General features: G+C 42.6%; 1 protein-coding gene across 7 annotated transcripts in view; it reads left to right on the forward strand.

The window, feature by feature from the left end:
* The window catches only part of TPD52L1 (TPD52 like 1), a 102,018-nt gene extending 77,248 nt beyond the window's left edge, over positions 1-24,770 (forward strand). The window contains exons 3-8 of one of the 7 annotated variants that reach the window (XM_047733606.1): positions 207-355; positions 10,838-10,939; positions 13,933-13,947; positions 15,559-15,597; positions 18,805-18,865; positions 24,111-24,770. In XM_047733606.1, coding sequence (XP_047589562.1) covers positions 207-355; positions 10,838-10,939; positions 13,933-13,947; positions 15,559-15,597; positions 18,805-18,865; positions 24,111-24,239 — 495 coding nt within the window. In that variant the 3' untranslated portion in view covers positions 24,240-24,770. Of the gene's footprint in view, positions 1-206; positions 356-10,837; positions 10,940-13,932; positions 13,948-15,558; positions 15,598-18,804; positions 18,866-20,357; positions 22,079-24,110 lie in introns of those variants that run through there. The other 6 variants (XM_047733609.1, XM_047733607.1, XM_047733612.1 and 3 more) reach the window with 6 other exon arrangements.
* Positions 24,771-26,804: the final 2,034 nt, after the last annotated feature.

Below are 26,804 nucleotides of genomic sequence, written 5' to 3' on the forward strand. Positions count from 1 at the left end.
TTATTTTTATAATCATTAAAACTAAAGAAATCTGCTTCTATTTCAAAATCTCAGACCGTCATCGCTGTGGGATGTGTTGGCTGTAAGTAAACGTGGGCCTGGAATACGACGGTGCGCCGGGCAGCTTTGGAGCACCGAGCGCTTTGCCAGGTGTGTGTTTCAACTGCCCTTACATCTTTCCGCACCGCTTTCCCTCCCTCCTGTAGCTCGAAGACGAAATCACAACATTACGGCAAGTTTTATCAGCGAAAGAAAGGCATCTGGTTGAGATAAAGCAAAAACTCGGCATGAACCTGATGAATGAATTGAAGCAGAATTTCAGCAGAAGCTGGCACGATATGCAGACCTCGACTGCGTAAGTCTAGCGACAGAATTTCCAAAAAAATCACTTATTGCTGTCTCTCACTTCTTCTGTTTTCGTTTTTGTGTTTTTTCTATGACACTGATTTGGAACTTGTGGCTAGGAAAAATATTTTCTCTAGAAATAAAATAAATATGAATAATCATTAAATACACTGTCTGGTGCAGACTCTGAAAAGTAACTTCATGAAATTAAACTGTTCACCAGACGACTTTTATGGATTTGTATTTTTTCTCTGTATTAGATACTTCTAAACATTCCTGAAATAGATATTTCTCTCTTTATGTTTTCTCATACAATTCTAAACAGACAGATTCTTTTTCCTCAAATACTCAGCATTCACTACAGATTTTCAGTTTCTATACCAAATGGTTGGCAGGTATAGTACAGACTTGTTGCCCACTGATTTAAAAAGAAATGCTTATACTTTGGGGGTGTGCTTTTCATCCCTTCTACTCTAAGGGAGTATTTAGAGTTGCGGCAAGGCCATGTGAGATCATAGAAGTGTGTGTGTGTGCGCGTGTGTGTGTGTGTGTGCGCGCGCGCGCGCGTGCGCACACGCGCTCTGTCCCTGGTTCCTGACACAGAGTCCCTAAATCTCTTGGAATTTCCAGAGTGGTAATAGTATTCTTTGTTCTAATGAGGTAACTCTCAGTGGCTCTGGGATGGGGGGCCAGTCACAGGAAAGACTAAGCCATGATTAGAAGCTTGGACTTGCAACACTGTGCTCTATTCTCCAGAGAGAGAAGAGGGGGCTGGAAATGGAGTTAATGACGGGTCATACCTAAAATCTCCAAAACATGGTGTCCAGAGAGCTTCTGGGTTGATGGACACAGGGCGATGCTGGGAGAGGGGCACACCAAGAGAGAGCATGGAAGCCCCACTGCCCTCCCCATATACCTTGCCCTGTCTGTATCCTTTGTCATATCCTTTTATAATAAACCAGTCATCTAGTAAGGAAACCATTTTCCGGAGTTCTGAAACCACTCTGGCAAATCAATCAAACTTGAAGAGGAGGTCATAGGAACCTCCGATTTATGGCCCATTGGTCAGAAGCACACAGGCGATAACCCGCACTTGCCATTGGCATCTGAAGTAGGGTGAGGGTGGCGGTGTTGTAGGATTGACCCTGTGGAGCATACTGTCACCCAGTATGCAGTGCCTTAAATTATAGGACACCCAGCTGGTGTCCCAGATTTGCTTGGTGAGGGAAAAACTATGTGTCTGGTGTCCGATGTGTTGTGAGTGTGGGGGTCGGCCCAAGAGCAAAGGAGACACACAGGAAAAGTGAGTTTTTCCTGCTCACACCACCAGAAATGGTTGAGGCTTCCCCATTATCTTTTTGTCTGATATTAGGCAAGATACAAAATAACTTTGGATATTCTACAATCATACTTTCATTGGATTACTCTTTAAATTACATGAGTTATTCAACTATGGTGGTGCTTTTCTAATGATTTAAAATATTTTGCTTGCCAGGTGTTCTTGTATCAAAGGGAAGAAGGTGCCCACCTCATGATGTAATTTTTCTTTTTCTGTGAGTTGGGGGGTAACGGCCGATGGAGAAAGTTCCTATCCCTGACCCTAACATTAGCCCCCAGTTTTTGTCTTTGTATTATGCATTTTCTTCCCTGGCATTATCCACTGGCTGGTAAAGATTGCATTCCTAATATTTTAGTGGAAATCAATTTTTCTCTCTGCAGGTACTTTTCTCCCAACTTAGATAGGCCTGGCAGTAGGAACAAGTACCAGTGATGGACAGCAAGCACTTCAGTTTTGCTGGTGGCCAGCTCTGCCTGCTGGCTGCGGAAAACTAAGCCCTAAGACCCGGTGAAGGGGCCCTTTGTATGAAGAGTTCCATCTAAACGAACTTGGCGTCTCCCCACTCTGCTTCCCCTAGGTTCCATGTTCAGAAGAATGTTCTCTTCCCCTGCCACAGCCTCTTAGTCTTATCCGCTCCTATGCTGGTGTCCCCCAAGGGCTCATCCCAACAGCATCAGAGCACAGCCCAGAGTAGGGGCAGGATGGAGCCAGGGAGCCCATGGAGTTATCTCCGGGGGCAAATTAACCTTCCCCAACCCAATGGTGACAATTATGGAAGACCTTAAGAGACCGCATGGTGGTGTTTATCAATGTAAATTATATATGGCAACACTATTAAGTGAGCTTCTCTGTCAATAGTTTGGGCTTCCGTCTTTGCACTTTGGTGGCTTAAACCACTTAATGGCCCTGACATAGTGAGGCGGAACAAACTCCAGCATCCTGGTTCTGGGCGCCTCCCGTCACGCTGATCTGAACCTCCTTTGAGGGTGTAAGACCCAGGCAGGATCTTGCTGCTTGGCCCCCCTAAGCACACTGCAGGAGTGGGCTAACCCAACAGAGGGCAGGATGACTCCGGTGCTCCCATTGCTGAAGGGAGGGACGGAGCAGCCCATGTCTGGGCAGAGGCTATGTCAGGTTTGTCCTGGTCTGAGGGGGCTGGGCGGGGAGAGATTCACAGTCATGGGAGACACGGAATTAGAGGGAACAAGTTCAAGGAGGGTGGGTAGCCTCCTCCCACACGGGAAAATATATAGTCTCCGGTGTCCTCATGTTTGAAAAACAAGTTGGTTTTGTAGTCAGGCAGTCTAGTTAGTAGCAAGCCTTTTGTTAAATGAATAGATTTATTCCCTAGGGTTACGGAGCTGAAAGACTAGTCAGGACAACAGAGTTTGGTTTTTGTTTTTGTGTATTTTACAAGATATTCCAAATAACCAGTTAAATGGTAAGTATGAAGAGTGATGTGAAGGAAAATAGTGTTGTGTGTGAAGCAGGAGACTGAACCTTGCCTGGGACCTCAGGGAAGGTTTTTCAAGGCAGGAGACGGATGCTTCAGCAGGGCTCTGACGGATGAGTGGGAACTTCATCAGGCTGGGAGGGGCAGGGGGAGTGTCCTGGGGGAGGCACAGCCTGCTGATGGCCAGAAGGAGAGAAGGCTCCCTCTCCCCGCCACTCCCTGGGAAAGCAGTCCAGTTCATTATCGTTTCAGAGACAGCAGGGAAAAGTGGCCAGGGGTTACACAGGGCCTTGTGGTTCCTGTTAATAGAACAGTTCTTAGCTGTTCTTAGCTTCCTAGAGTGTTGAAAAGAGCACAAAACCCATGACAAAGCCACGATGGGAGGAGCTGTCAGAGGTCCTGTGATAAGAACAGTAGAGGCTGATGAGCTAGAGGAGAGGGCAGAAGCCGCTGTGACCGAGTCCCAGGCAGGGAAGTCCTGTCCTAGTGCCGTCCTGGAAGGTTATGCTGAGCTGACACCTGAATGATCAGAAGGATCCCATCTTGTGATGATGTAAGAGAGACCTTTGGGGTTGAGGCAAAAGTTGCCCCGAGGCCGGAAGCCGTTTTGAAATGGAGAGAGGGGGGTAGAGGTCAGGGCCTCGGGGGCCTCCCAGACCAAGGGGAGAACTGGAACTCTTATTCCAAGGGCTCTGGATGCCACTGTAAGATTTGAAGCAGGAAGTAATCTGTTCCGATTCACCTTTAAAAAAAAAATCACTCTGGTTTCTTTGTGTTCTACAGAATGGAGAGAGGGAGGAGTGGAGACTGGAAAATCATTTCTGAGACGATTGTAGTAGTCCACTTTGGTGAGGATAGTGAGGGACAGAGAGGGGACGAGATTTGGAGGCCAGGCCAGGGAGGTTTCCCAAAGGTTTGGGGGTGGAGAGGAGGGAAATACAAGGATCAAATGTGACTGGTCTTTGATGGGGGCAGCCCGCTGAGCACTGGGACGGTTTACAGCATGGGCATTCCTTGCATCATGGCTAAGCCCGTGGCCTATGGACTCCAGTTGCTAGGATTGAAGTCTAGGTCCCCAGCATCGGTGAGATGAGATCATATTAGTACCTATCTCATAAGTAGTGAGGATTCAGTGAGTTAATTGTAAAGCAGGCAGAACGGTGTCATACTTTGTAGGCCTGTTTGCTGTTCTAGAAAACAAGTCTAGCGGGGAGACTCAAGAATTGGTTTTGGTGACACCCAAGTTTCTGTGTCGAGAGGTCCACTCAGAGGAAGAGTCAGGGATGGAAATAAACAGGGGGAGTCATCTGCATATTGATCTCATTGAAAGCTACAGGACTACACAAAAGTTCCTCAGAGATTGTTTAATCAGTGTGGATGATCATGGACTCCTCACTCTTTTAGGAATGATGTGAGCCTTCCTTTGTAAGGAAGAATCAATCCTTTTCTTAAGAGGGAGGCATAAGTATATCAGTAACATAATTTCAGGAGAGCTCCTTTCTCTCACCCTCTCTTCTTGGCTGCTGAGGGAGGGGGAAAGGTCCTAATGACATGGGGTGGGGGGCTTGGTTTCAGAATCTGTTTTCACCCTTGAATTAATTAAATCCCTGCTGTTAGTGCCATGATACCCGTTCTAGGACAAGATCTATACCGCATAGGATGAAAATTTTGATGGGAGGGAATGAGGAGCTGGGTAGGGTTAGGTTGGGTAGAATTAAATTTCAAAGCACTAAAAAAAATTCTAGCTGTCAGAGGATTGAAGGTGATTCCCAGAGGCAATACTTTGCATACTGATTAAGCAATCATGACCTATTTAGTTTGATTTATACTGAAAAGAAAATCTATGATATGTTAATGAAGAAGGATCTTGGCATATTTTAGCCTGTGGTAGGATTCAAGTAGGAATAGGATGGAATGAGTAGAAATAATTACACAGCATACTGAAATTATCTCCTTTATGGAAAGATAACGGTACAGTAGCAGGTCAAAAGATCATCTGTATTCAGGGTTTGTTGTTGCTGTTGTTTCTGTCATAGTTCTGTCTTGCTTTGATTTGAGAGACTTTAAGAACACACACCAGAATTCCTATCACCTCCCTTTTTTGTTGTAGTCTTAAGGGTTTTTGTTATTGTTTGTTCTCTGCTGCTTTTTTGTGTTGTCTTTGGGCTTTAAAGAGGCAGGGGGGAGGTGGGAGACTTTGAAGTGTTAGAGGTAGGGAGGCTATAGGAGGAGAAACTGAACCTCTTCTGTAGGTAGAAGGAGTAGGAATTCAGAAATCTGACATTCTCATGGGCTATTCAAACGGATAGGCTTCATTTTAATAAGTCTGCAGCCTCTGCTAACCCTTTCTCCACTAGTAAGCCCCTGTGAGCCGTACTGCAGACCAAACAGTAGGTCTGCCAAGGGAAGAAGGTTTTGGGACAATTCCATCCCTTTGGAACAATTAATAACTTCATCCTTATAAAGAGCAGGAAAATGCAGCCTTAAAAAAAAATGTGCAGTCCTTGAAAATTGAAGTTTAGTTTATGATTTATTTACTCTTTGATTTTTGTGCTTCTAAGACTTCCAAACCATTATAGTCAGTAATGATTGTTACCTCTTCTTTTATGAGGAGCCTGTCGTAATACCGTTGAGTTGGGAAGTGCCAGTGAAGATTAAAGACCTCATTTCAAAAGACACACACAGTCAATCTGTCAGACAGCTGTTTATTCTGCTACCTTTTGCCTTTCATCTTACCACACAAAGCAAGAGATAGACTCTTCTTTTCCAGGTTCAAGTGGTAAATCTTTTTTGGTTACATGTTTAGGGAACCTCCTGAAGAAAATAAGCCTAAACACTTCTGCATCTCTGGTGAGATGCTGCCTGGGGAACTGTTAAAATGATAATCTTCTTAAAATCCCGTAACAGAAGATGTATCTATGCTATACAATATCTTCTTGTAAAAAGACTCTGGATTTTTAATTCTTCTATTGGAGTGTTTAAAAAAAAAATGCTTTAAGTCAAAACATTTTAGAAGACATGCTTTCTCCTTTTGATTATGAACACTACTTTCAAATCCATAAAGCATGACAAGGGGAACTGCATGAAAAGTCAGTAGAATAATAGAATGCCTTTTATTTGGTTTGCAGAGAGCTGTACCTCTCCCTGCTGAAGATCCCCTTGTCAGTGTGCTGGCCATCCTGTTCTGGCCAGTAAATGTTATCCATTCCTTAAAGAAGATGTGGTGTAGGGGTGCGTGGTGGCTCAGTCGGTTAAGCGTCCAACTCTTGGTCTTGGCTCAGCCCCTGAACTCAGAGGCATCATCAGATCAAGCCCCACACTGGGCACTGTGCTCAGCAGGGAGTCTGCTTGAGAATCTCTCTCCTTTTCCCTCTGCCCCCCTTCCTTGTGTTCTCTCTCTCTCAAAATAAATAAATAAATCTTAAAAAAGGAAAAGAAAAAGATGTGGCATATATATACGCCGTGGAATATCATTCAGCCATGACAAAGAAGGAAATCCTGCCTTTAGACAACAAGGACAAATCTCAAGGGCATTAGGCTAAGTGAAATAAGTCAGAGAAGGACAGATACTGTGTGGCATCACTCATATGTGGAATCTAAAAAAAATTTAAAAAGAAGTCAAATTCTTAGAGGCAGAGAGTAGAAGGGTGATTGCTAGGGGCGGTGGAGTGGGGGACATAGGGGAAGGTTGACAAATGCAAACTTCCCTTTATAAGATGAATAAAAGTCTGAGGCTCTGATGTATAACAGTGATTCTGGTTGGTACCTGCATTGTGTAATCGAAATTTGCAAAGGGAGTAGGTCTTAAATGTTCTCACCAAACTATATATAAAAACATGCGAGGTGATGGATGTGTATTAACTAGGTGGGAGGAGTTCTTTCGCAATGTATATGTCTATCAAATCATCACGATGTACACTTTAAATATCTTACAATTTTGTCATTCATACCTCAGTAAAGCTGAAAAAAAAAAAAGGACTATCCATTCCAGCCAGATGATCTCTGAAAAGTAAAGCCTGTGTTCCCATTGACTTTCAGTGAAAAATAGAAGGTTTACTTATACCCTTAATTTAAAAAAAATCTCCCAGTCAGATGTCTTCAGTGAGTTAACACATATAGATACGCAGTAAGTGTGAGCTACTGTTTGCTAGCACGGTTACACTTCTACCTAGAAAAGGTTCAGGCCTGGACCAGATGCCAGTCTTGTTGAGACACAGGTTCCCACATAGCTGCTGTTTGCTGGAATCGCTCTGAAGCCCACGAGGACAAATTGCCCTTCCCTCACTGGCAGGCTTCCGTGGCCTTCCTCCAGAACCAGGAGCCGCAAGCTGCCAAGTCCTGACTGTCTTCTGGAGCTGAAGTCTGGCAGTCTGCCTGGACTCTCTTTCCTTACCCTGGCTTCCTGTGGCCCTCGCTCCAGCTTATCCAGGCCTCGGGGACACGGGGCTGATGAACGAGATGCAGCCCCTGCCCTCAGGAAGTGCACGCAGGTCATGGAGGCAGACTCAAAAACCGTAATTGGAACAAAGTGAAAAATGTGTTAGGAAAGAGCATCACAGTGTGCAAAGTGCATCACAGGCACACAGAGGATAGGCACGTAACACGGATCACTGGGAGCATCTGCTCCCATCTTTCTGCCTCCCCATGCACAACGGACAGCAAGCTGAGTGTCCCGTAACATTCTGACGTTTGTTTCAGGAGAATGTATTCGTTCCCTTTGCATCACGTATGTGACTCAGCAATGGTGTAACTCTATATTTAGCTTAAAATAAGAGACATCATCTAAAATGCTAAATACCGTTTCCATTTAAATTACAAGGTCGTCAGGTGAATCAGAAGGTTGGTGTTTAAGTTGTTTTTCATTATTTGAATATTACTGAATGTAATTTTATGTGATAAGGTTGAGAGCTGGTTTTAAGCATTAGGAGTCCAGACTGTGCGCCAAATTCCATGGCACCATAAAGGGAGTAAGATGTAAACAGAATGACATCCTTCAGGGTTTTCAGTGGCCTGCCAGGAAGGTCTTTTTTCAAGATGTGAGTGCCTCGCCTCTGGTAGGGATGCGTATGACTTCATTCAGTTTTAGGATCGAGCCCAATTAGAACGCAGTGTAAGCATGCAGGGTCTGTGCGGTACACAGCTCTGGGGGAACCTTTGGCTTACACTGTGCTGTGAATAGTGCTTCTTAGAGCTTTTAAGTGCTCTGAGCCCACTGGCCTATTTCTCACGGGATCCCTGGTTACTTTGTTCTGGGAAGCCACTTCTTCCCATACCACCGTCTCTCATTGCCCGCCACCCCCAATCTCTTTCCCTCAATTATCTGTCTCTATGTAATGTATGTAGGATGCCCAGTAATTGTTTTTAAGAAATGCGGTGGTTAGTTTAGGGAAGAGAGGTGTAAAAATGTGGGGAAAGAGGTACATCTTAGAAATCTTCAGATGCACTATTACTACTTTTCTCCACAAATACTTGAGCTATAGACAGCTGACCTAACCTACCTTCCAATGTCTATCATCTCCAAGGCGAGAAGATGTCCGGCCAAAAGGCAGGCACACTAGTCCTAGCCCTGTTTCTGTCTCTAAAAGGTCACACAGTTCTTCCGGGCCTCAGTCCCGTCATCTGTAGTTTGAAGAAATTGCATTCTAGTGCCTTTCAGATTTAGCATTATGTAATCCTCAGAAATAAATACTTAACAGTCCTGGAATGTCTGGGTGTCTCCTTTGGTTAAGCATCTGCCTTTGGCTGAGGTCATGATCCCAGGGTCCTGGGATCGAGTCCCGCATCAGGCTCCTTGCTCAGCAGGGAGCTTGCTTCTCCCTCTGCCTACCACACCTCCTGTTTGTAAGCTTTCTCTCTCTGACAAATAAATAAAATCTTTTAAAAAAGAAAATGAACAGTCCTAAAAGTCTCTCTTCAACACTCCTTTGAGCTCTCCATATGGTTGGTTTTAAACTTTGAAATTTCATCTAAGTATGGAGTTGCACTTTTCATAGTGAGGACTTAATGTCACTAATACTTCACTAAAGTAGTCGGAAGCCTGTGTATACCCACCACACTTTGTTCTAGACAAGTATGTTTAAAACATAATGCAGCTAGCTAACCTGAACCCTAACTTACTGCTGACTAGATGTGCTTCCCCGTGGCTAGCTGTTTTGAAATTAAGCCGTCAAATTCAGAATGTGATATACACACAAGTGTCCAAAAGTCACCTCATCTCAAAATTCAAAGCGTTCTCCAGTATATAAACTACAGGGAACAGTTTACAAGGAACAGGTACAAGCAAAAGTTAAATATTTGCTCTAATTGCAAGAAATTCCTGTAGAAATGCAAGAGCAGGGCGCCTGGGTGGCTCAGTGGGTTAAAGCCTCTGCCTTCAGTTCAGGTCATGATCCCAGAGTCCTGGGCTCGAGCCCTGCATCAGGCTCTCTGCTCGGCGGGGAGCCTGCTTCCCTTCCTCTCTCTCTCTGCCTGCCTCTCTGCCTACTTGTGATCTTGGTCTGTCGAATAAATAAATAAAATCTTAAAAAAAAAAAAGAAAAGAAAAGAAAAGAAAGAAATGCAAGAGCAACGGAAGCAGGAATTCCCTAACTAGTCTCAGCTTCACACAGAGGTCATAGATGTTGCAGGGTCTTTCTTTGCTTTTCCCTTGAGCCCCCTTTTAGGCTGTACAGAGTCAGTGCTGGGTGGGTGCTCGGTGCTCCTTCTTCCCTTGCTTCCCTTTCCCCGACCCCCAGAGCCCAGCTCTATTCTCTATGCTGCTGACACCCACTTGGCCAAGGCCCCAGGGATCTCTGGCCCTGATCGACAGCAAAAGGTGACTTTTACAATCTGACTAAGGGTGCCTGCTTTGCTCTTTTTAATTTTTCAAAGTGGGACAATTACAAGACCACAAACCCCCCCCCTCCTTTTTTTCCCTGCCAAATATGATGGGATCATGTGGCAGAGCAGCCAGAGCAAAAGCTTTAAGGCAGGATGGGGCCTAGTAGGTCCATGGACCGGTGAGGAGGTCTGGGGCCTGGAGCAGGGGGCCGAGAGGACAAGCTTGTGTACAATCATTGTGAGGCCGTTGTATGGACTTTGGCTTTTACTCCAAGTCCTCAAGGAGTCAGTCTAGTGGGAACATCGGCCAATGAACAGACCATTGCTGAATTATCTTCCTAAAACTCTTTGAAAAAAGGTCACTATATTTTCTTAAGATCATGTGCCCTTCTAGCCTATTCCCAGGCATAAATGTTAGAAAAATAAGTGAAATACTAGTTATATTTTGCCCTTTTCTGGTTAATTTTACCCCTGAACAATAAAAGCTGATTCTTCTCATTGAAATACACACTATCTCGTTTCTGTTACCTTCGTTGGCTGTTTTCTGGAGAGTGTCTCTTCAAAGAGTTCGAACGCACACTTCAGAACAACTGTAGTCTGAGAGCATGTCTGTTTGCAGTTACACATCTAATCGGCATGTTACACTTGCCTATGGATATTTTCCCTGAATTCAGATTGAGCAGTCTGATTTTCCCACCGATGGGCAGCAGTCCAACCCTCATCCTCAGACAATGAATAGAATCACTAACTTCTGTGGATCATTGTCTTCATAAAGCTGTTTAGAAAAGGAATTTTCAAAGTAAGGAGGGAGAAGGATGGGGAATGTTCTGTGGGTGATCATCACATATAAGCTGTGTTTCTATGGTTCTGTTTACTTCCAGCTACAAGAAAACACACGAAACACTGAGTCATGCAGGGCAGAAGGCAACTGCAGCTTTCAGCAACGTGGGGACGGCCATCAGCAAGAAGTTTGGAGATATGAGGTAGTGTGGGGCAGAACCATGGGGATGCTGCTAAGCCCTGGGCCTTCTGAGGGAAGGGGAGCTTTCTCTATTGGCTCGTCTTCCTAACCCATTCTTTTTTAATTGGATTAACATGTTTTGTGGCTGATCATGATTGGTGACTGAGATCGATTTTTATAACGGGGAGTTTTCTGCCCGTTGGTCTGCTTAGTGAGCCTGGTCCCGAACATGCCCTTTCTACGAGGACATGACGACCTAGTAAAAATAGAAGATCCAGGGCTCCTTTAATTACTGGTAAGAAGGGGGGATTTCAAACGAAGGCAGCACATACTGATTTTTCTTCATTAAAATTTAAACAGTAAGTTAAAATATGCATTCAGTGGACTAGGCTCTGACAAACCATTCTAGGTTACATTTTTGTATACATCCATCTAGGATTTTTTTCTATGCTGAATACATACGTATTTATTCTTTTATTCCAAAAAGGGGCCATGGTGTATAGTCCTTGCACATTTGGGTTATTTTCAATATTACATGTTAGTTCACATTAGGGTGAACATCAGGATTTTGAACTGAGAACCAAGTGTCCTCACTATAGGCGCCAGAGAAAATAGTGCAGTTTTGACCATTTTTATTTTCTATAGTATGTTTTAGTAAGTTATCTCATATAGAGTTGTTACTTTCATTTTTTTTAAACTTTTGAAGTATACATTTTAAATGTATTTTTTTAAAAACTGCATATAAATTTTCATTGTATTCTGAAACCATTTCTTAATTACCCTACAGACTTGATACCTAGAGGCAAATATTTATACTGCTCTGTTTAAGTTATTTTTGGTTTCATATGTTACTGGATTGTGCCCCTGTACTATCTTAACAAGTTGGCATTTGTGAGGATAGAGTTAAGTAACTCCATATGCATGAGTCTGAATACATTGTTTTATCTTCATAGTTGTGGATAATGTGATAAGAAAAGCAACTGAAATTTTTCAGAGGCTGCATGTAATGAATAGGTAAACCTTCTGGATTATTAATTAACCCTCATTTTATTACAAATAAAATTTGCTGTCATGTCAATGGCATTAAAACGTTTATCTAAACTAATTAAATAATTTCTCAGAACAGGAAATCCCCTCTTACCTGCTATCTCCAAGAAAATATATTTTGCCATATTTATAAAATTTGTCCTCCACATACTTAGTTGAAACCTTCACTGGAACTCTAGAACCACAACATCGTACTAGAGTGTTATTTCTCCAAATTCAGGAGGCTTTACAAACACCTCTGAAGCCTGTTTAACAACATATTCCAGACTCCACCTCTTGGAGATCGCGCCTCAGTGGGTCCTGGATCTAGGAATCTGCATTTGTAACAAGCTCTTAAGTGATTCAGTGTCAGGCGGTCAGGTTACGAGGAGGACCCATGTAACTTAGCTCACCTGTACCCAGGTGTTCTCGGTTACGAAACCGGGTAAGAGTAACATATCATCATCAGGTTATTATGAAAGTTGTAGAAGAGAGCCTGCCATTGGTTAAGCACTCATTAAATGCTAGTTTTTATCCTAAGTGACCATCTCATTCACAAGGTGACCCCCATATGTGGAAATGAGGGAGTATACATCAGCAGGAGGGCACTGTGGTATTTCACAAAGATCTGGTTCGTTTTGCTAAGAGGACGAGAATGAAGACCATTCACTTACGCAATATGTTAACACATTCCCGTTCATACACTGACTGGTTGTAACATCAAAGTCGTGTTAACTTCTTTTTCTTCTGTTTCAATATGGCTTTATTTTAGGGTAATGAATGGTCTGTTTTCCAGAAGTTTCAAACTTTCCATTAATTGTTTCTCTATATAGAGGATACAGTACTTTCATTATAAACTGTGGCTAAAAATACTGGAGACTCAAATAGGGTCCTGTAATATGTTGTAAAGTTTGCAAAATTCAGACCTGTATTTTTCTCAAACTAAAACATCTAACATATATAACTGAGGATCAGTCACTATGAAAGCAACGAGTATTACAAAAAATTTTTAGTTTTCAATTACGCTAGAACAAGTAACATATGGGAAACTCATATTTGAAAATTACTTGAATTTTGATTAGTAAAGATTCTTAACTGAGAAAAAGTAAGTGTTTAATTTTTCATTTAAATTGATTTGCCAATTTATAAAACAATAGAGAAATTTAAGAGTTGTATCACATTTTACTTTGAACCCCTTTTTTAGTATAAAATATCATATTATCCTATATTCCTGTTATTTATACTATAAAATTCCTTTGTGCATTCTGGGAAAAAAATTCTGAACTTGTTAAAAAAGATTGCCAGCAAAGTTCGGATACCAGTCCTTTTTTTTTCTTTAATTATTACAAGTTAAAACTTACAGATTTTAAAAACTTAGAACTTGGGCCTTTTAATAAGTTAATAAAAAGCACTCTGTGAGGATTTAAATTGATGTGTTTTATAAAAACAAGTCATATTTTTCAAGCTAAGATTCTCATTTTATCCCAGTTGCCGTTGACTGCGTCCCCATCACCCCATCAGGGAACTGCCCCCTCTCTTTCTCTACCTGTAAAATAACATTGTTCACAGCTACCTAACTAAAATGCTTCCTACAAAGTTAAAACGGGGACACATTTATGAAAGTACTCTGAAGCGATGAAAGCTCTTGGAATCGTTTTTGTAATAATGCCAGCAACTTCTTGGAACTTCTCAGTCAGTCATTTATTCAAACCACGTGTGAACAAGGAGATGAGGCTCTTTGGAGGAAGCATAGAACTTCTGTTAGAGTCCAGCCCTCTCTCTGTAGTCATGAGAACAATAGTTAGAAGTGCAGCTTATAACAGGTTGGTACAGTGATTGTTAAGACACATTAAAAATATACTCCCAAACAGTAATGAACGGAGTCAACGTCATCTTTGCTCTGGGGTTCTTGAGAGGGGGAGACAAGGGTACCACAGTGCTGATATGCTAACTCTGGTCCTGCTCTCTCCTATGCTGCCCGGGCTGCAGGTCTCACTCCATCGGGTAAGCAATGCCTCTAGGGCCCTACCGGCCCCTTGAAGCTCCCTTCCTTCCCAGAACCCACTGCTCTCTTCACACTGTGGGTGTGTCTCAGCCAAAACACTGGGTCTCTTTCCCTGAGTGTGTTTGTGCCCAAGGAGTCACAGAGCGTAGGGCATCTAATGTGTTTGAATTTATTTAAGCATATCGTTATCTCACTTCTGAATCATTTATACCAGTTTTCACTTGCTGAGCAGTTTCTTAGGAATACCTTCCTACATTCTCAGTTCTTCCCGCGTTGGCAGAGGTCCTCAGAACTGAAAGGAGAAAAAAGGAAAAGCAGAAGTTGAGAGTTGTATGTGTTTATGAGACTTGTAAAGGTAAAATCGAGAAACAGGAAATTATTTTCTCTAGATTGTTGTGTTTTTCTGAACGTCTTGTAACAGTTATGGGGATGGTTCACCTTCAACTTTCTATACCTTCTGAAGTTGAAGAAGGAAAAGGTTACCAGAGCACCACACACGTTCGGAAGTGTGCAATTTCCGATTAAACCCTCCTTTAGCTGGAATCTTACTATATACTTTGGGGAGAGTTGGTGGATTTTTTCTTAAGAATACTGCCTGTATTTAAAGGGATGAATAGATTGATAATGCTGATGGATTTCTTTTAGTAATTTCCTTTTAAATATAATTTCTGGGGAAATATTTGCCTATATTTTCTAAGTGGAGTGTCTAAGTAAGACCATAAATACTCCCTGAATTTCTTCTTCCTTTTCTTTCCGAGTTCTAGTAAAGTACTGCCAATACTGGTGACTTCAGTGGATGTTGTTGGGGAAGGGTGAGGCGTGTGATCCCTTCCTGTTAGCTTCTTGGGAGGAGAGACGCAGGGATGGTGTTAGAAAATGTGATGGGGGAGCGCTGTCGCAAGACATGGACCCTTACGTAGGGCTTCCTCCCTCAGCCCAGCCTGATTTCTGAGTGGAACTCACAAAGGAGTAACAGTTGATCCATCAGAGGAAAGATGAGCCAGCCATAGGATCAATAGAGAGAGGAGGCTGAAACTCTTACAATTCTCAGAAATGTACAGATGTCCTAGAATGGATGCGGAGGTCCCTGCTGCCATGTTGGACTGTGTGGATTACAGTAGCCTGCTATGTGTTTCCTTGAATGTCTTAAGTGAACTACCTATATTCCTCTGGAGAGTTTCTCTACAACGGAATGATTAGCTTTTACCTGCCTTTGTGCCTTCCTAGGTACAGCTCTTCCTCTCTCCCTGAAAGAAGAAAGAAGGGAAGGGAGTGGGAGTTGAACCTGGGGAGGATGTTCACGGGCTGCTGGGCGCACCTGGAAAAACCAGACATTCTCCTCAGATTTCCTGGCCTACTGGGAACCCACAGGAAGTAAAATAACACCCAACTTGGACAGTGTACTCTTCCTTTGTAATCTTGAAAGCTGGATGGGTTGGCCTATCCTACCCAGCGAAAACAAATGTCATCTTGGTGGGGCGGGCAAGGAATACTTCTGACAGTTGAAATTGCTGTTTTAGAACTGTGAATAGGGAGTTTCTCATGTACTTATGTTGTGCTATCTTCTTTTTTCCTTTTTTTTTTTCTTTTAATCTGCTTTTGCCCTGAAGCTACTCCATTCGCCATTCCATAAGTATGCCTGCTATGAGGTAATGTGTGTATAAATTACTTTATATAATATCAATGCAGAATGTGTATGTATGAAGTGTTACTTTTTATTGATAGTTACTTTGCGGAGCTTCCCCCCGCCTTAATATGAAAGGAAATGCATTGACCTTACTGACCCAAAGACCTTACTGTCTTTCCCGACAGCCTTCAGGAGAAAAGCTAGACAGTTCTGTGGAAGTAGGGTGTAATGGGCTTCAGCTTCTTAAGTCCAGTGTCTCCTGATTTGTGTGACCTGAGACAAGTTACTTACCTAGCTCAATCTCCATTCTCTTACCTGTTGTGTGACACAAAGTAACCGGTGTGACGCACATTCTTAGCTTAGGGCCTGGAGCCACCACACCTCCAAAGGCAGAAATATGTGCCTTATTTCAGCAGAATTAAACGCAAGCCTGGGAGAAAGGTTACATTGAAGGGAACAGCAGACCGAGAGGACTACAGCTGTAGAAAGGATACCACATGATTTTTTAAGGTAGATGTTAAGATGAGGTGTCTGTTAGGCAATGAAAATGTTATTAAAATAACTAGCTGGATGAAAACTTCTGAGAAAGACATTTCCCACTTCCGGTTTGTGTAGCTTAGTGAGGCAATCAGATAAAAGCACACGAATAGTAACAAGGTATGGAAGAATGAATGTCAGATTGCAGGGGCCGGGGGTGGGGAAGGGTCAGGAGACGCAGATTGTAGACCAGCTCTGCCAGGGATGAACTTTGCAGCCTTGGGAAAGTCATCTCACTGGTATCAGTTTCTTCATATTTAAAATAAGAAGCTAAAACCAGATTTACTGCTTTTCTCACTGCTCTTGCCCTGGACTTCCGTTGTGGGGGATGTGTGGGGAGCCATGAGCCTTCCAAGACCCTTCCCTGCTTCAGTCCCAACTGTGCCTCTTCTACCTGCTTTATAGTATGTATTGTGGTGTGATGTGTTAGAGAGGGGGTTCGGTTGCTCTAAATGGTTTGAGACCACTACAGCCAAATTCTTTCCAGGGTCATTTGTAGCTGTAGTGATCTGATTAAATCTGAGTGAACAGTTTCTCCCTGTTCTCCAGTACACCGCCTAGTGTAACTGAATTAGAGGAATGTCTGTTTTATTATCCTGAGGATGTTTCTTCCACACTGAGGTTATATGGTTACTTTGGAAATTTAAGCCACAGTATTTGATTTCCCTAATTTGGTGCTAAATAGGGAGCACAGATTCAAGATTGCTTAGTCCAGCTTTGAATGACTTGCACCCCCTAGCATAAAAACACTCAGATTGAATAGTGCAACCTGCAGCTCTGAGCTTCTTTATTTGTCATCCTTTTTTTATTAACTATTTTTTTAAAAGATTCTATTTACTTATTTATTTTGTCAGAGAGAGAGAGAGAGCACAAGCAGAGGGAGAAGCAGGATCCCCACTGAGCAAGGAGCCTAATGCGGGACTCGATCCCAGGACATGGGATCACGACCTGAACCAAAGGCAGACGTTTAACCAACTGTCTGTTAGCTTTTAAGTCTGGGTGTCCAAAGAAGTTCTTGCAAAAAATTAACACAGCTTTGTTTTGTGAATCCATCTAGTGGCTTATGGGTCAAATGTAGTCCTCATAATCTTGCCTGAAACTAACTTTAAAAAAAATTTTTTTTTCTTACTCATCTAACATATACCCATGAACCCTTCAGCTGAACTGTCTGGCCAGGGCTGTGTCACTAATCAATGACAGGCAGGCACATGAGCAGGATTACCCACATAAAACCTGCAGTGGAAGTAAGGGGCCAATAAATACATAAACTTGAGTCACTGAGGTAAAAATTCACTAATATTTCATCATGAAATAGCAATATGAGGGAGGATTACTCACAGGAATTTGACTCCTGCTTGAGTTGTTTACAAGGTGTGGTGTCATTGGTGGGCTCTCTGAACTCACCACGGTTAATCCCTACAGCAGAGATGCGGATACATTTCTGACCATCTGGAGTGTCAGAGTCTCTGGAGGTAGTCTCTAACAAAGCCAAATTCAGTCCAAAACATATTATGGACATTAGTTTCCTCTTGATAGTATTAAAGCCGTGCTTCATTCCACACCATACAAAGATACCCATTACACCAGTTCTCCCTTAACAAAATTCCTCTAGGTTTATCGTCCTATTTCATTTCACCTGCACTCAAGAGAGAATAACAGGTGGCTTATCAAATAAGTAACATTTAGTTGAATTATTTGACCTAAAATTGATGCCAATCATTGTTGCTGAAAGCTGACATGGATACAAGATTTAAGATACATTTTTAGTTCCTTCTCGGCTCCTGTTTCATTAGCTGGACCTGGGGATATCCTTTTTAATGGTGACGATGTCATGAAATCATGTCATGTGGCCAAATCCAGTCCAGGAAACCAAAACATACTAAAATGAAGCACCTAATTCTTAAAGGAACAAGATGATGTATATAGAGTGTTTAACATAATGAATGAGTCACCAATAAATTGTCGATAGACTGCAAAGATTTTGTAGATAAAAGAACAAAGGTATATCCTCTTCAGGAGGAAGAATAACATGCTCATAATACCATTTTGATCAAGCGTTAGACAAGTAATAGGTATATTTCAACTTAAAATAATGAAAGCATTGACTCCCAGAAACACTACTTCATGGAAATTGACAAAATGATTACTTTTTAAGGCATGGGAGAGAAAAACTTATGAACCCTTGTTTCCCCCCCTTAAGTTATTTCTGAAATAAATAACTTCAAAATTCCAAGTGGGAAAATTCTAACATGACACTCTTCAGACGGACTTTCCATTGCTCACCAAAAACAAACAAACAAAAAACAAAACAAAACAAAAAATGAGTTGGGAAAAGGAGTGGTACAATAGAAACAGTTAATTAGCAAGTGACAAATTAAGCTATCACTCCTTTGACTCACTGGGAATGATTTCCAGTGCACCTTGGAATTATTACAGTGGTGTCATTAACAAACGCTGTCCTGTTTATTATAGGAATCTTTTACTTAGAAAATTTCCATGCCAGGTTATGGTTTGCGGCTCTGACCTAGCAGAAAGGAAAACATACTTTAAAAGCATGCTTGTCGTAGGTGGAGAACCGACAGCTGGCTCTGGTGCAGAGATGATGTTTACAGTTGAGAGCAGAAAGCCAGGCAGCTCGGTTGCTAAGACAGCTGGGTCTTTGGAGCTGACCTCTCTTTTTTTGTTATTTTAGGAATTCTCCTACTTTCAAATCATTTGAGGAGAGGGTTGAGACAACTGTCACAAGCCTTAAGGTACAGATGAAGTGAATTTTGTGTCATGGGGTCCTGTGAATCAGGATAGCTTAGTCACTGTGGTGGTTAATTCTGAAGGTGGGACCGCCAGCATTTGGGGCAGCCGGGAAGGCAGTCTGCCCAGAGTCTGTCTTTTTCTTCACATCTAAATCTGTCTGTCAGTCAAACCGGTATTGGAGAGTGTTGCTGGATCCTCACAGAGTTGTTCCCGTAAACCGTTTGGGGGTGATGACTTGTGAACATGAACTGGGATGTGTGTTCACATCTTTGCAGGCTTGAACTCTCTCGGGCTGTCCTCTCCAAAACTGGTATGTGAGAGAGGATTGTGGTTAGGATCGAGGGTATGTGAATTCTGAATTTAGAGGATAAGTGGAGGGTCGCCCACAGCTCACAGACCCTCTGGTTTGCACATGGACTAGCAAAAACGAACTTGGCCCCCTACATTGCACTGCTTCCCTCCTCCCGTCAACTACCCCGACTCCTTTACTCCATTCCCAGACTGAGTGCAGCACAGCATGGTGATCACGGAGGGAAAATCCAACTGAGTCACAATGAGCATTCTTTTGCAATAACACATTTGATCCCAGGTTTTCGACTGAAAATATGCCTGTGTCATGGGAGGTGTTAAAAAAAAGAACTTCATATTGGATTTATCATTTGAGTGTAGTTGAGTTCACCTACAAAGGAAGAAAGTACAAATAAAATCAGTCTAGTCCCAAAATGCACAGAACTTCCAAAACAGGAAAAGTCTTTGAAATGACTAAGATTATTTTTTTAAAGATAGCAGTTAAATGGTGGCTTACAGTCTTGATATTCTTAGCTCTATTTTGTCCGTTTCCGTATTTCCTTATCTGGTAAAATGAAGAATGCAGGTGATCTTGAAGCGGAGCAAAAGCGGGTGTGTGCACATGCTGATCACCCTGCTGCTGCTGAATGCTCGCCCCCGTGCGCTGCTCATGAGCCCGCAAGGATGTCAGGCATCCCTCGCTGGAGCTCCCGCGTGCTCTGATTGTGACTTGGAGAGTCTTTCCTCTTAGGGGTGGTTTTGTTCATACAGTCTCCTACTTCTGCTTTATCGGGCCTGGGCTTTGATGTTTAAGGTACAAGAGCGAGATGAGATGATGACTCAGCATTTCCCAGGCCTTGCTTTCATTTACCAACATCATTGCTTATTGAGTATCTGGGGACCCGTAGGAGCCATTGAATTGCCCCCACGTAGAGGGTAAACTTTTCATAAGGATGGCTGTGCAGTGCCTAGAACATTTCTCTTGCTAGAGTATCAAGTTTCAAAAGAAAGGGTTCAGAAAATCCTGGGAGTTAATTTCTCAGCATTTAGTTCTCAGCCTTAGAGAGTGGAAGGAAGATAGATTTTGCTGCTTATTAGAACAGTTCTGACATAGGAGAAGTTGTACTTTTTAGGTTTTCTTTAGAAGAAGGAGATACGAAGAAGCAAAAGAAGAATAAAGAACAACCTATTTCGCTTTGCTTTTAGGAAGCGCTTGTAAGCTCACAGCTCACGTGTGGTTTAAGTGTTTGATCCAGCACCCTGCGCTTCTCGCTTTTCTCTCTTCACTGGGATGGAAGGTGTAGAGCCTGCCTCCGCCTTCAGACATGAACAAAACTAACTTAGCCGACCAGATCCTAGCCTGTGTCAAGACTTCCTGAAAGTGGATTCAGTGTCTGATGATTGTCCCCGGGGTTTAATAAGACTCACATCCCACCCACCTCCTATGTCACAGCCGATGCCTACTTCCTCTTCTTCTGCCCACCCAGGCAACGGAGAATAAATAGCTAATAATTGTGCTTTGTATAAAACTTCCCACTCACTCAGTCATTGCAAATTCCTCATTCTTTTTCTTTCTCCAGGCTAAATAATAGATGTTTAACCCTTCTTTATATAGTTTATTTGCCACATAGTTTTTTGTTCTAAATTTTCTTCAAAATTTCTATAACGTTCTTCAGTTCTGGGTCCCAGGCTGTTTCCGGCTGACTCACAAGTCAGTCAGGATGAATCAGTAAGGAAATGCCTCACGGGGCTCTGTGCTGCGGTTCTATCACACGTACTGCTTTAAGCACAGTTTTTAAAAACATCGCTCAGACGGAATCATATTCATATCTGTATTCTATTAGAAATAATGTTCTGCTGGGAAGAGAGGTCCGTTCTTGCCATCTCCTCACACAGTCTGTCACACACCTTTTGGGATTTATACCCAACTGATCGTTCTTCCTTTATACCCAGTTTTGTAGACAGCTTGGTTTTCAGGGAAAAATTTTCCATTTCATCACCATTATATAAAATTTAGTCCTGTTTGCCTAGGTCCTTGGAATATGTCACTGTCTCACCTGAGGACTCTCAGCTAGTTTCGCCTCTGTGCTCAATGAGCACACTTTCTGTTGCCTCTAAAATAAACAAACAAGCATACCAAGAACCAGCTCCTATGAAACCATAATTTGTTGTGTTTCACCGTGTTCCAGTGAATCAGGAACAACTACATCCCTTCCAGCCGTTCTGGTCAGTCAGCCTTCCAGCCATTCTCTGAACCATGTCAAGCAGACCATAGTTCTAGTGCACCTATTTTTGATGAATTCTTTGCAGGGCCTGACTTAAAATCTTAAAAAGACAAGATATATTTACTAGTTCTTCGTGTCTTCTCAACGAGCCATATTATTATGAGAGATTAGGCGGCCCAACTCAATAATTCAAATAGAATTTTATGCAACCAACAATCATAGTTTAGGGGATAAAGTGACAAATGCCTGAATGAAGAGCCATAATGAAGGGAAGGGTCCAGAAAAGGTTTATTGTTCACATCTTTCCCAAAGCAACTCCTGACCTCAGTAATTGCTGTGGACAGTCATTCAACCCACGTCAATAGGAAACCCCTTTATTCCACTCAACCCTCTAGGTTAGAAAACCCCTTCATTGTGCTCCCTTTTTTTGCCAAATTGCTTTATTTTAAAACGATTTCCTCTTTTATTTTTCTATTTTGATTTGTGAAAAATCAAGAACTAGGAGAAGAGAAAACAACAAAGCCCGAAAGAAAGCATCAGTAATTGGTATTCTCTTGATTCAAAACTGTGTGTGACTTCTACTGCAAAACAGAGTGCAAGTACAACAAAGAGGAGAATGGGATCTCTTAATAGAGTAGATTACGTTGAATTGATCTTGTTTCTCTCCAGAAAGAAATAAACATAGTGAAAAGTCACATAGTTGAAAGCAACCCCTGCTTCTTCCCAGTGCTGGGATGACACAGAGTAGAGGAGGAATCAGTCAGTGCTCAGTGCCCAAGGTCTGCAAATCAAGGCCTGTGGGCCAAATCCAGCCAGCTGGCTATTCTTTAATGGCCTGTAAGCTAAGAATGGTTTTTATATATATTTTTAAAGATTTTATTTATGTGGCAGAGAGGGAGCGATCACAAGTAGGCAGAGCAGCAGGCAGAGAGAGAGAGGAGGAAGCAGGCTCCCCGATGCGGGGCTCGATCCCAGGGCCATGAGACCATGACCTGGGATGAAGGCAGAGGTTTAACTAACTGAGCCATCCAGGCACCCCGGTTTTTATATTTCTTAATGGTTGAAAAAAATCAAAGGAAGAATGCTATTTTGTAACATGTTAAAATTAAACTACATGAAATTCGGTGTCCATACATACAGTCTTCTGGAAACACAGCCATGCTCATTCACTTAGGGTTATTTTTGGCTGCTTTGCACAATGGCTGATTTGAGTATTCGTGACAGAGACTATGTGAATCCTAAGCTTAAAATATGTATTATCTGTCACTTTCCAGAATAAGTTTCCTGACCCCAAGCAGAGTGGAAAAGTCGAGTTAGGAATTGAATTTAAAGAGGCAGAGAGGGATTTTAGTGACAACTGGAGAAAAGCATATGCTTGTTTTGGAATGATTTAACTGCTTTTAAAACCTGGTTAGGTTTTTGAAAGGGCAGACCAGGCAGTAAGTGGTTTATCCGCCAGCACGAGTGGTTCTGTGAGTGATCACTTTGGTGGCACCAACGAGTAGACAGCACTTTGGGAATAGCAACATTTTCTATTTTGTACCTTTCTTTTCCTCAACATGTTTTTTCCATATTGGTAATGGCTAAAGGAAAACCAATGTGACATTAATAAGACTTGCATTAAACATTAGATATTCTGTCGAAGGACTTTTTTAATGAGGATTTTTTTGAAACATTTTAACCATGTTTCTTAATATATTTCCTATAAATTGATCTCTTCCTGATTTTATTATTACCAATAAAAAGCTGACATGAAGGGAGCCCCCCTCAAGCATCATAACTTTGCATTTCGAGTCAGGATAATCTTTTAGGGGCAGCTGCCTAGAAGGATGTGAAGTAGCTAGCACTTAAGATTTGAGTCCTGTCTACCTCTCAGAACAGAGACCAGAAAGCATGTTTGGTGGAGCTGCTCAGCCTTTTCAAAAGCCATTTGTCAGGGATCCAGATAGCCTTTCTAAGTCCCAGTAGGAAGCCTAAATTGGAGTCACTTAAAGATGTTTATACCCTTTTTAAAAAAAGATTTTATCTATTTGACAGAGACAGAACGAGAGAGGGAACACAAGCAAGGGGAGTGGGAGAGAGAGAGAAGCAGGCTTCCTCCCAGCGGTGAGGAACCTGGGATCATGACATCAGCCTAAGGCAGACCCTTAACGACTGAGGCCACCCAGGTGCCCTATACACTTTTTTTTTTTAAGATTGTATTTATTTATTTGACAGAGATCATAAGTAGGCAGAGAGGCAGGCAGAGAGAGAGGAGGCAGCAGGCTCTGCTGAGCAGAGAGCCCGATGCGGGGCTGGATCCTACGACTCTGCGATCACGACCTGAGCCGAAAGCAGAGGCTTTAACCCACCGAGCCACCCAGGCGCCCCTCCTATACTTTTTAAGTTGAGGGTATTTATCTAAAATCCGGTTCTGTTTTGATTACATCTGTTCTCAGGGTGATGTGTAGACAAATGCACAGATCTGGATATGCTCCTGAAGTAACTGAGATTTTTAGATGTTAGGAGGAATGAAGAGAGCACCGCTAAAATTGTACGGAATTAAAGTTTTGGGTCCTATCCCAGATCCCAGTATGAATGGCGTGCTAACACTCTGCTAAAGGAAACCAACTTCTCTGAACCCCTTTACGTTCCCTTTCAAGAAAAAAATTATCCCTGAACTTAAGAGTACTCCGTCTCACACAAACATTGCAGACCTGATGAACTAACTACGTTTGCATCTCTGCCCTTTCAGACGAAAGTAGGCGGGGCGAACCACGGCGGAGGCAGCTTCGAGGAGGTGCTCAGCTCCACGGCGCACGCCAGCGCGCAGAGCTCGGGGGGCGGGCCCCGGAGGGCCGAGGAGGAGGAGTTGCAGTGCTAGGCCCGCCCCCTGCGGCCGCCCCGGAGCTCCGGCCCCGCCCGGCGTGCAGGCGGCTGGGCCGACCAAAATCCCGCCCGGAAAAGCCCGCGCCTTGATGTTCTTCAAATGGCCTCTCCACGGGGTTTAATAAAATGATTTCCATTTTGTATTTGTGTTAATGATAGACCACGTGACCATCACAGTCAGTATCCGTAGATTGTCATAATTTAAAATGTCCCCACTCGAGGAGGTGGGGACAACAAGTGGTCATTACCCTTGTCTTTGTGTAATAATTCAGCGTATACTTTCCAATCTTGTAGCTATTAATGATCGGTTTTGGTTTTCGCTTGGATTCCTTTATGATGTGCATGTCTTTGAAGGCTTAAAGTGAACCGTTCCAGTTTGGTCAGGTGGGTGGGACGGAGTTTCTTCTGACCACCTTCAGCAACCCGGTGGGCTCACTGCAAATTTCATCAAACTGCTTGTGATCGCCCTCACTTGCATCAATTATGTATGTTTGTTTAAGCAATTAAAATAATCGGTTTTAATGAAGACTTTGAATTCTTAATTTCTTTACATCTTCAGGGCTGGTAATAACTTTAGGATGGTAGCTATGAATCTACAGATGCTATTTTATTTTATAATTTTAAGATTTTATTTGAGAGAGGGAGCACGAGCAGGGGGAGGGGCAGAAGGAGAGGGAGAAACAGATTCCTCGCTGAACAGGGAGCCAGAATCCAAGCTGGGGTCCTGCCCCTCTGTAATGCTATTTTAAATGAACGTCTACTGCTAATTGGGTGAACAGTTAAAACGTGTTAAGTAATTACAACCTCAGCGACCCTACCGAGTCTAAAATTCTATCTACCTAGAGTAGTAAACTTGGGTTAGGGAGATCTGAAAGGGGGTGGTCAGAAAATAGGTGAAACCAAGTTCTGTTTCCCCTTCCATTTTTCAAATTGCTCACATGAATGAGAAAAGCATCATATTAATACAATCAGATTTCTACAGGAATTTTTACCTTCCACAACATTTGCTTCTTTTTCCTTCTAAATGGCGCCATACATTTGTTACTAGATAGCAGACACACATCCTATAGATGCAATTTTTAAATGAACACAGAATTGACCTATTAACTTAAAATAGCAGTTTAATATATGTATATTATATAACACATATGATATAATATGCTAGCTTTTTTTTTTTTAAGATTTTATTTGTTTATTTGACAGAGAGATCACAAGTAGAGAGGCAGGCAGAGAGAGAGAGAGAGAAGCAGGCTCCCTGCTGAGCAGAGAGCCCGATGCAGGACTCGATCCTAGGACCCTGAGATCATGACCTGAGCTGAAGGCAGCGGCTTAACCCACTGAGCCACCCAGGCGCCCCAATATGCTAGCTTTTATTCATGGTTTAATAAAGCCAGTCTGAAAAATTCTATTCAGATTAATGGAGCAGGACAATCCACACATCTAACTGAAAATCAAGCTGGTTCAAAGCCACATAATCTCTGAGGCTTGTAATCTTAACAGAGATAGGTATGGGGCTATAATCTTGAACCAGAGTGGACAATGCAGCCTTGCCAGTGGGATCCCTGGCATTCTCCCTAATTTAACCTTCCAGCATGTTGCTTGAAGCCAAACCCTGTCCAGCAGGTTTGTAATTTGCTCACCCACTGCTGCATGTGGCTGTCAAGCTCTGTGCTTGGTTTGCCTTTGCCTAGTGTGTTTAAAATGGTCACCTTGTAGAAACTCGCTTCTTGGCCACATACTTTTTGACCTCACTGTATTAGAAAAAGCAGTTACGTTGCTCTACACAAATATCTTCATTCACCAACCGATTTCTGCTAAGTCTCACCCGAAAACATAGTATTAACAGTGGACAGAGAATCAAGATAATTCGTGTTCATGTCTCAAAGCTTCAAATACATTTTAGCCTCTCATTTCAAACCAGTCTTCAAAACTTTGAATTTCATCAGTTTTTTTTTAAAGATTTTATTTATTTATTAGACAGAGATAGATCACAAGTAGGCAGAGAGGCAGGCAGAGAGAGAGAGAAAGGAAAGCAGGCTCCCTGCTGAGCAGAGACCCCGATGCGGGGCTCGATCCCAGGAAACCTGAGATCATGACCTGAGCCGAAGGCAGCGGCTTAACCAACTGAGCCACCCAGGCGCCCCGAATTTCATCAGTTTTATAAAACTTATATTTGTGTCAGCTCTATTAATTGAAAGGGTTTTTTTTTTTTTAAAGATTTTATTTATTTGACAGAGAGAAATCACAAGTAGGCAGAGAGGCAGGCAGAGAGAGAGGAGGAAGCAGGCTCCCTGCTGAGCAGAAAGCCCGATGTGGGGCTTGAACCCAGGACCTGGGATCATGACCTGAGCCGAAGGCAGCGGCTTAACCCACTGAGCCACCCAGGCGCCCCGAATTTCATCAGTTTTATAAAAATTATATTTGTGTCAGCTCTATTAATTGAAAGGGTTTTTTATTATTATTATTCTTATTCACTCTAATCTGGGAGGTAAGGGACCATGACATGAGTACTCTTTCGTCATACAGTGTGTGAAGCAGTCCCATCACTGCAGTCGTCAGT

This window comes from Lutra lutra, chromosome 6 (assembly GCF_902655055.1).
Source record: "Lutra lutra chromosome 6, mLutLut1.2, whole genome shotgun sequence".
Taxonomy (NCBI): domain Eukaryota; kingdom Metazoa; phylum Chordata; class Mammalia; order Carnivora; family Mustelidae; genus Lutra; species Lutra lutra.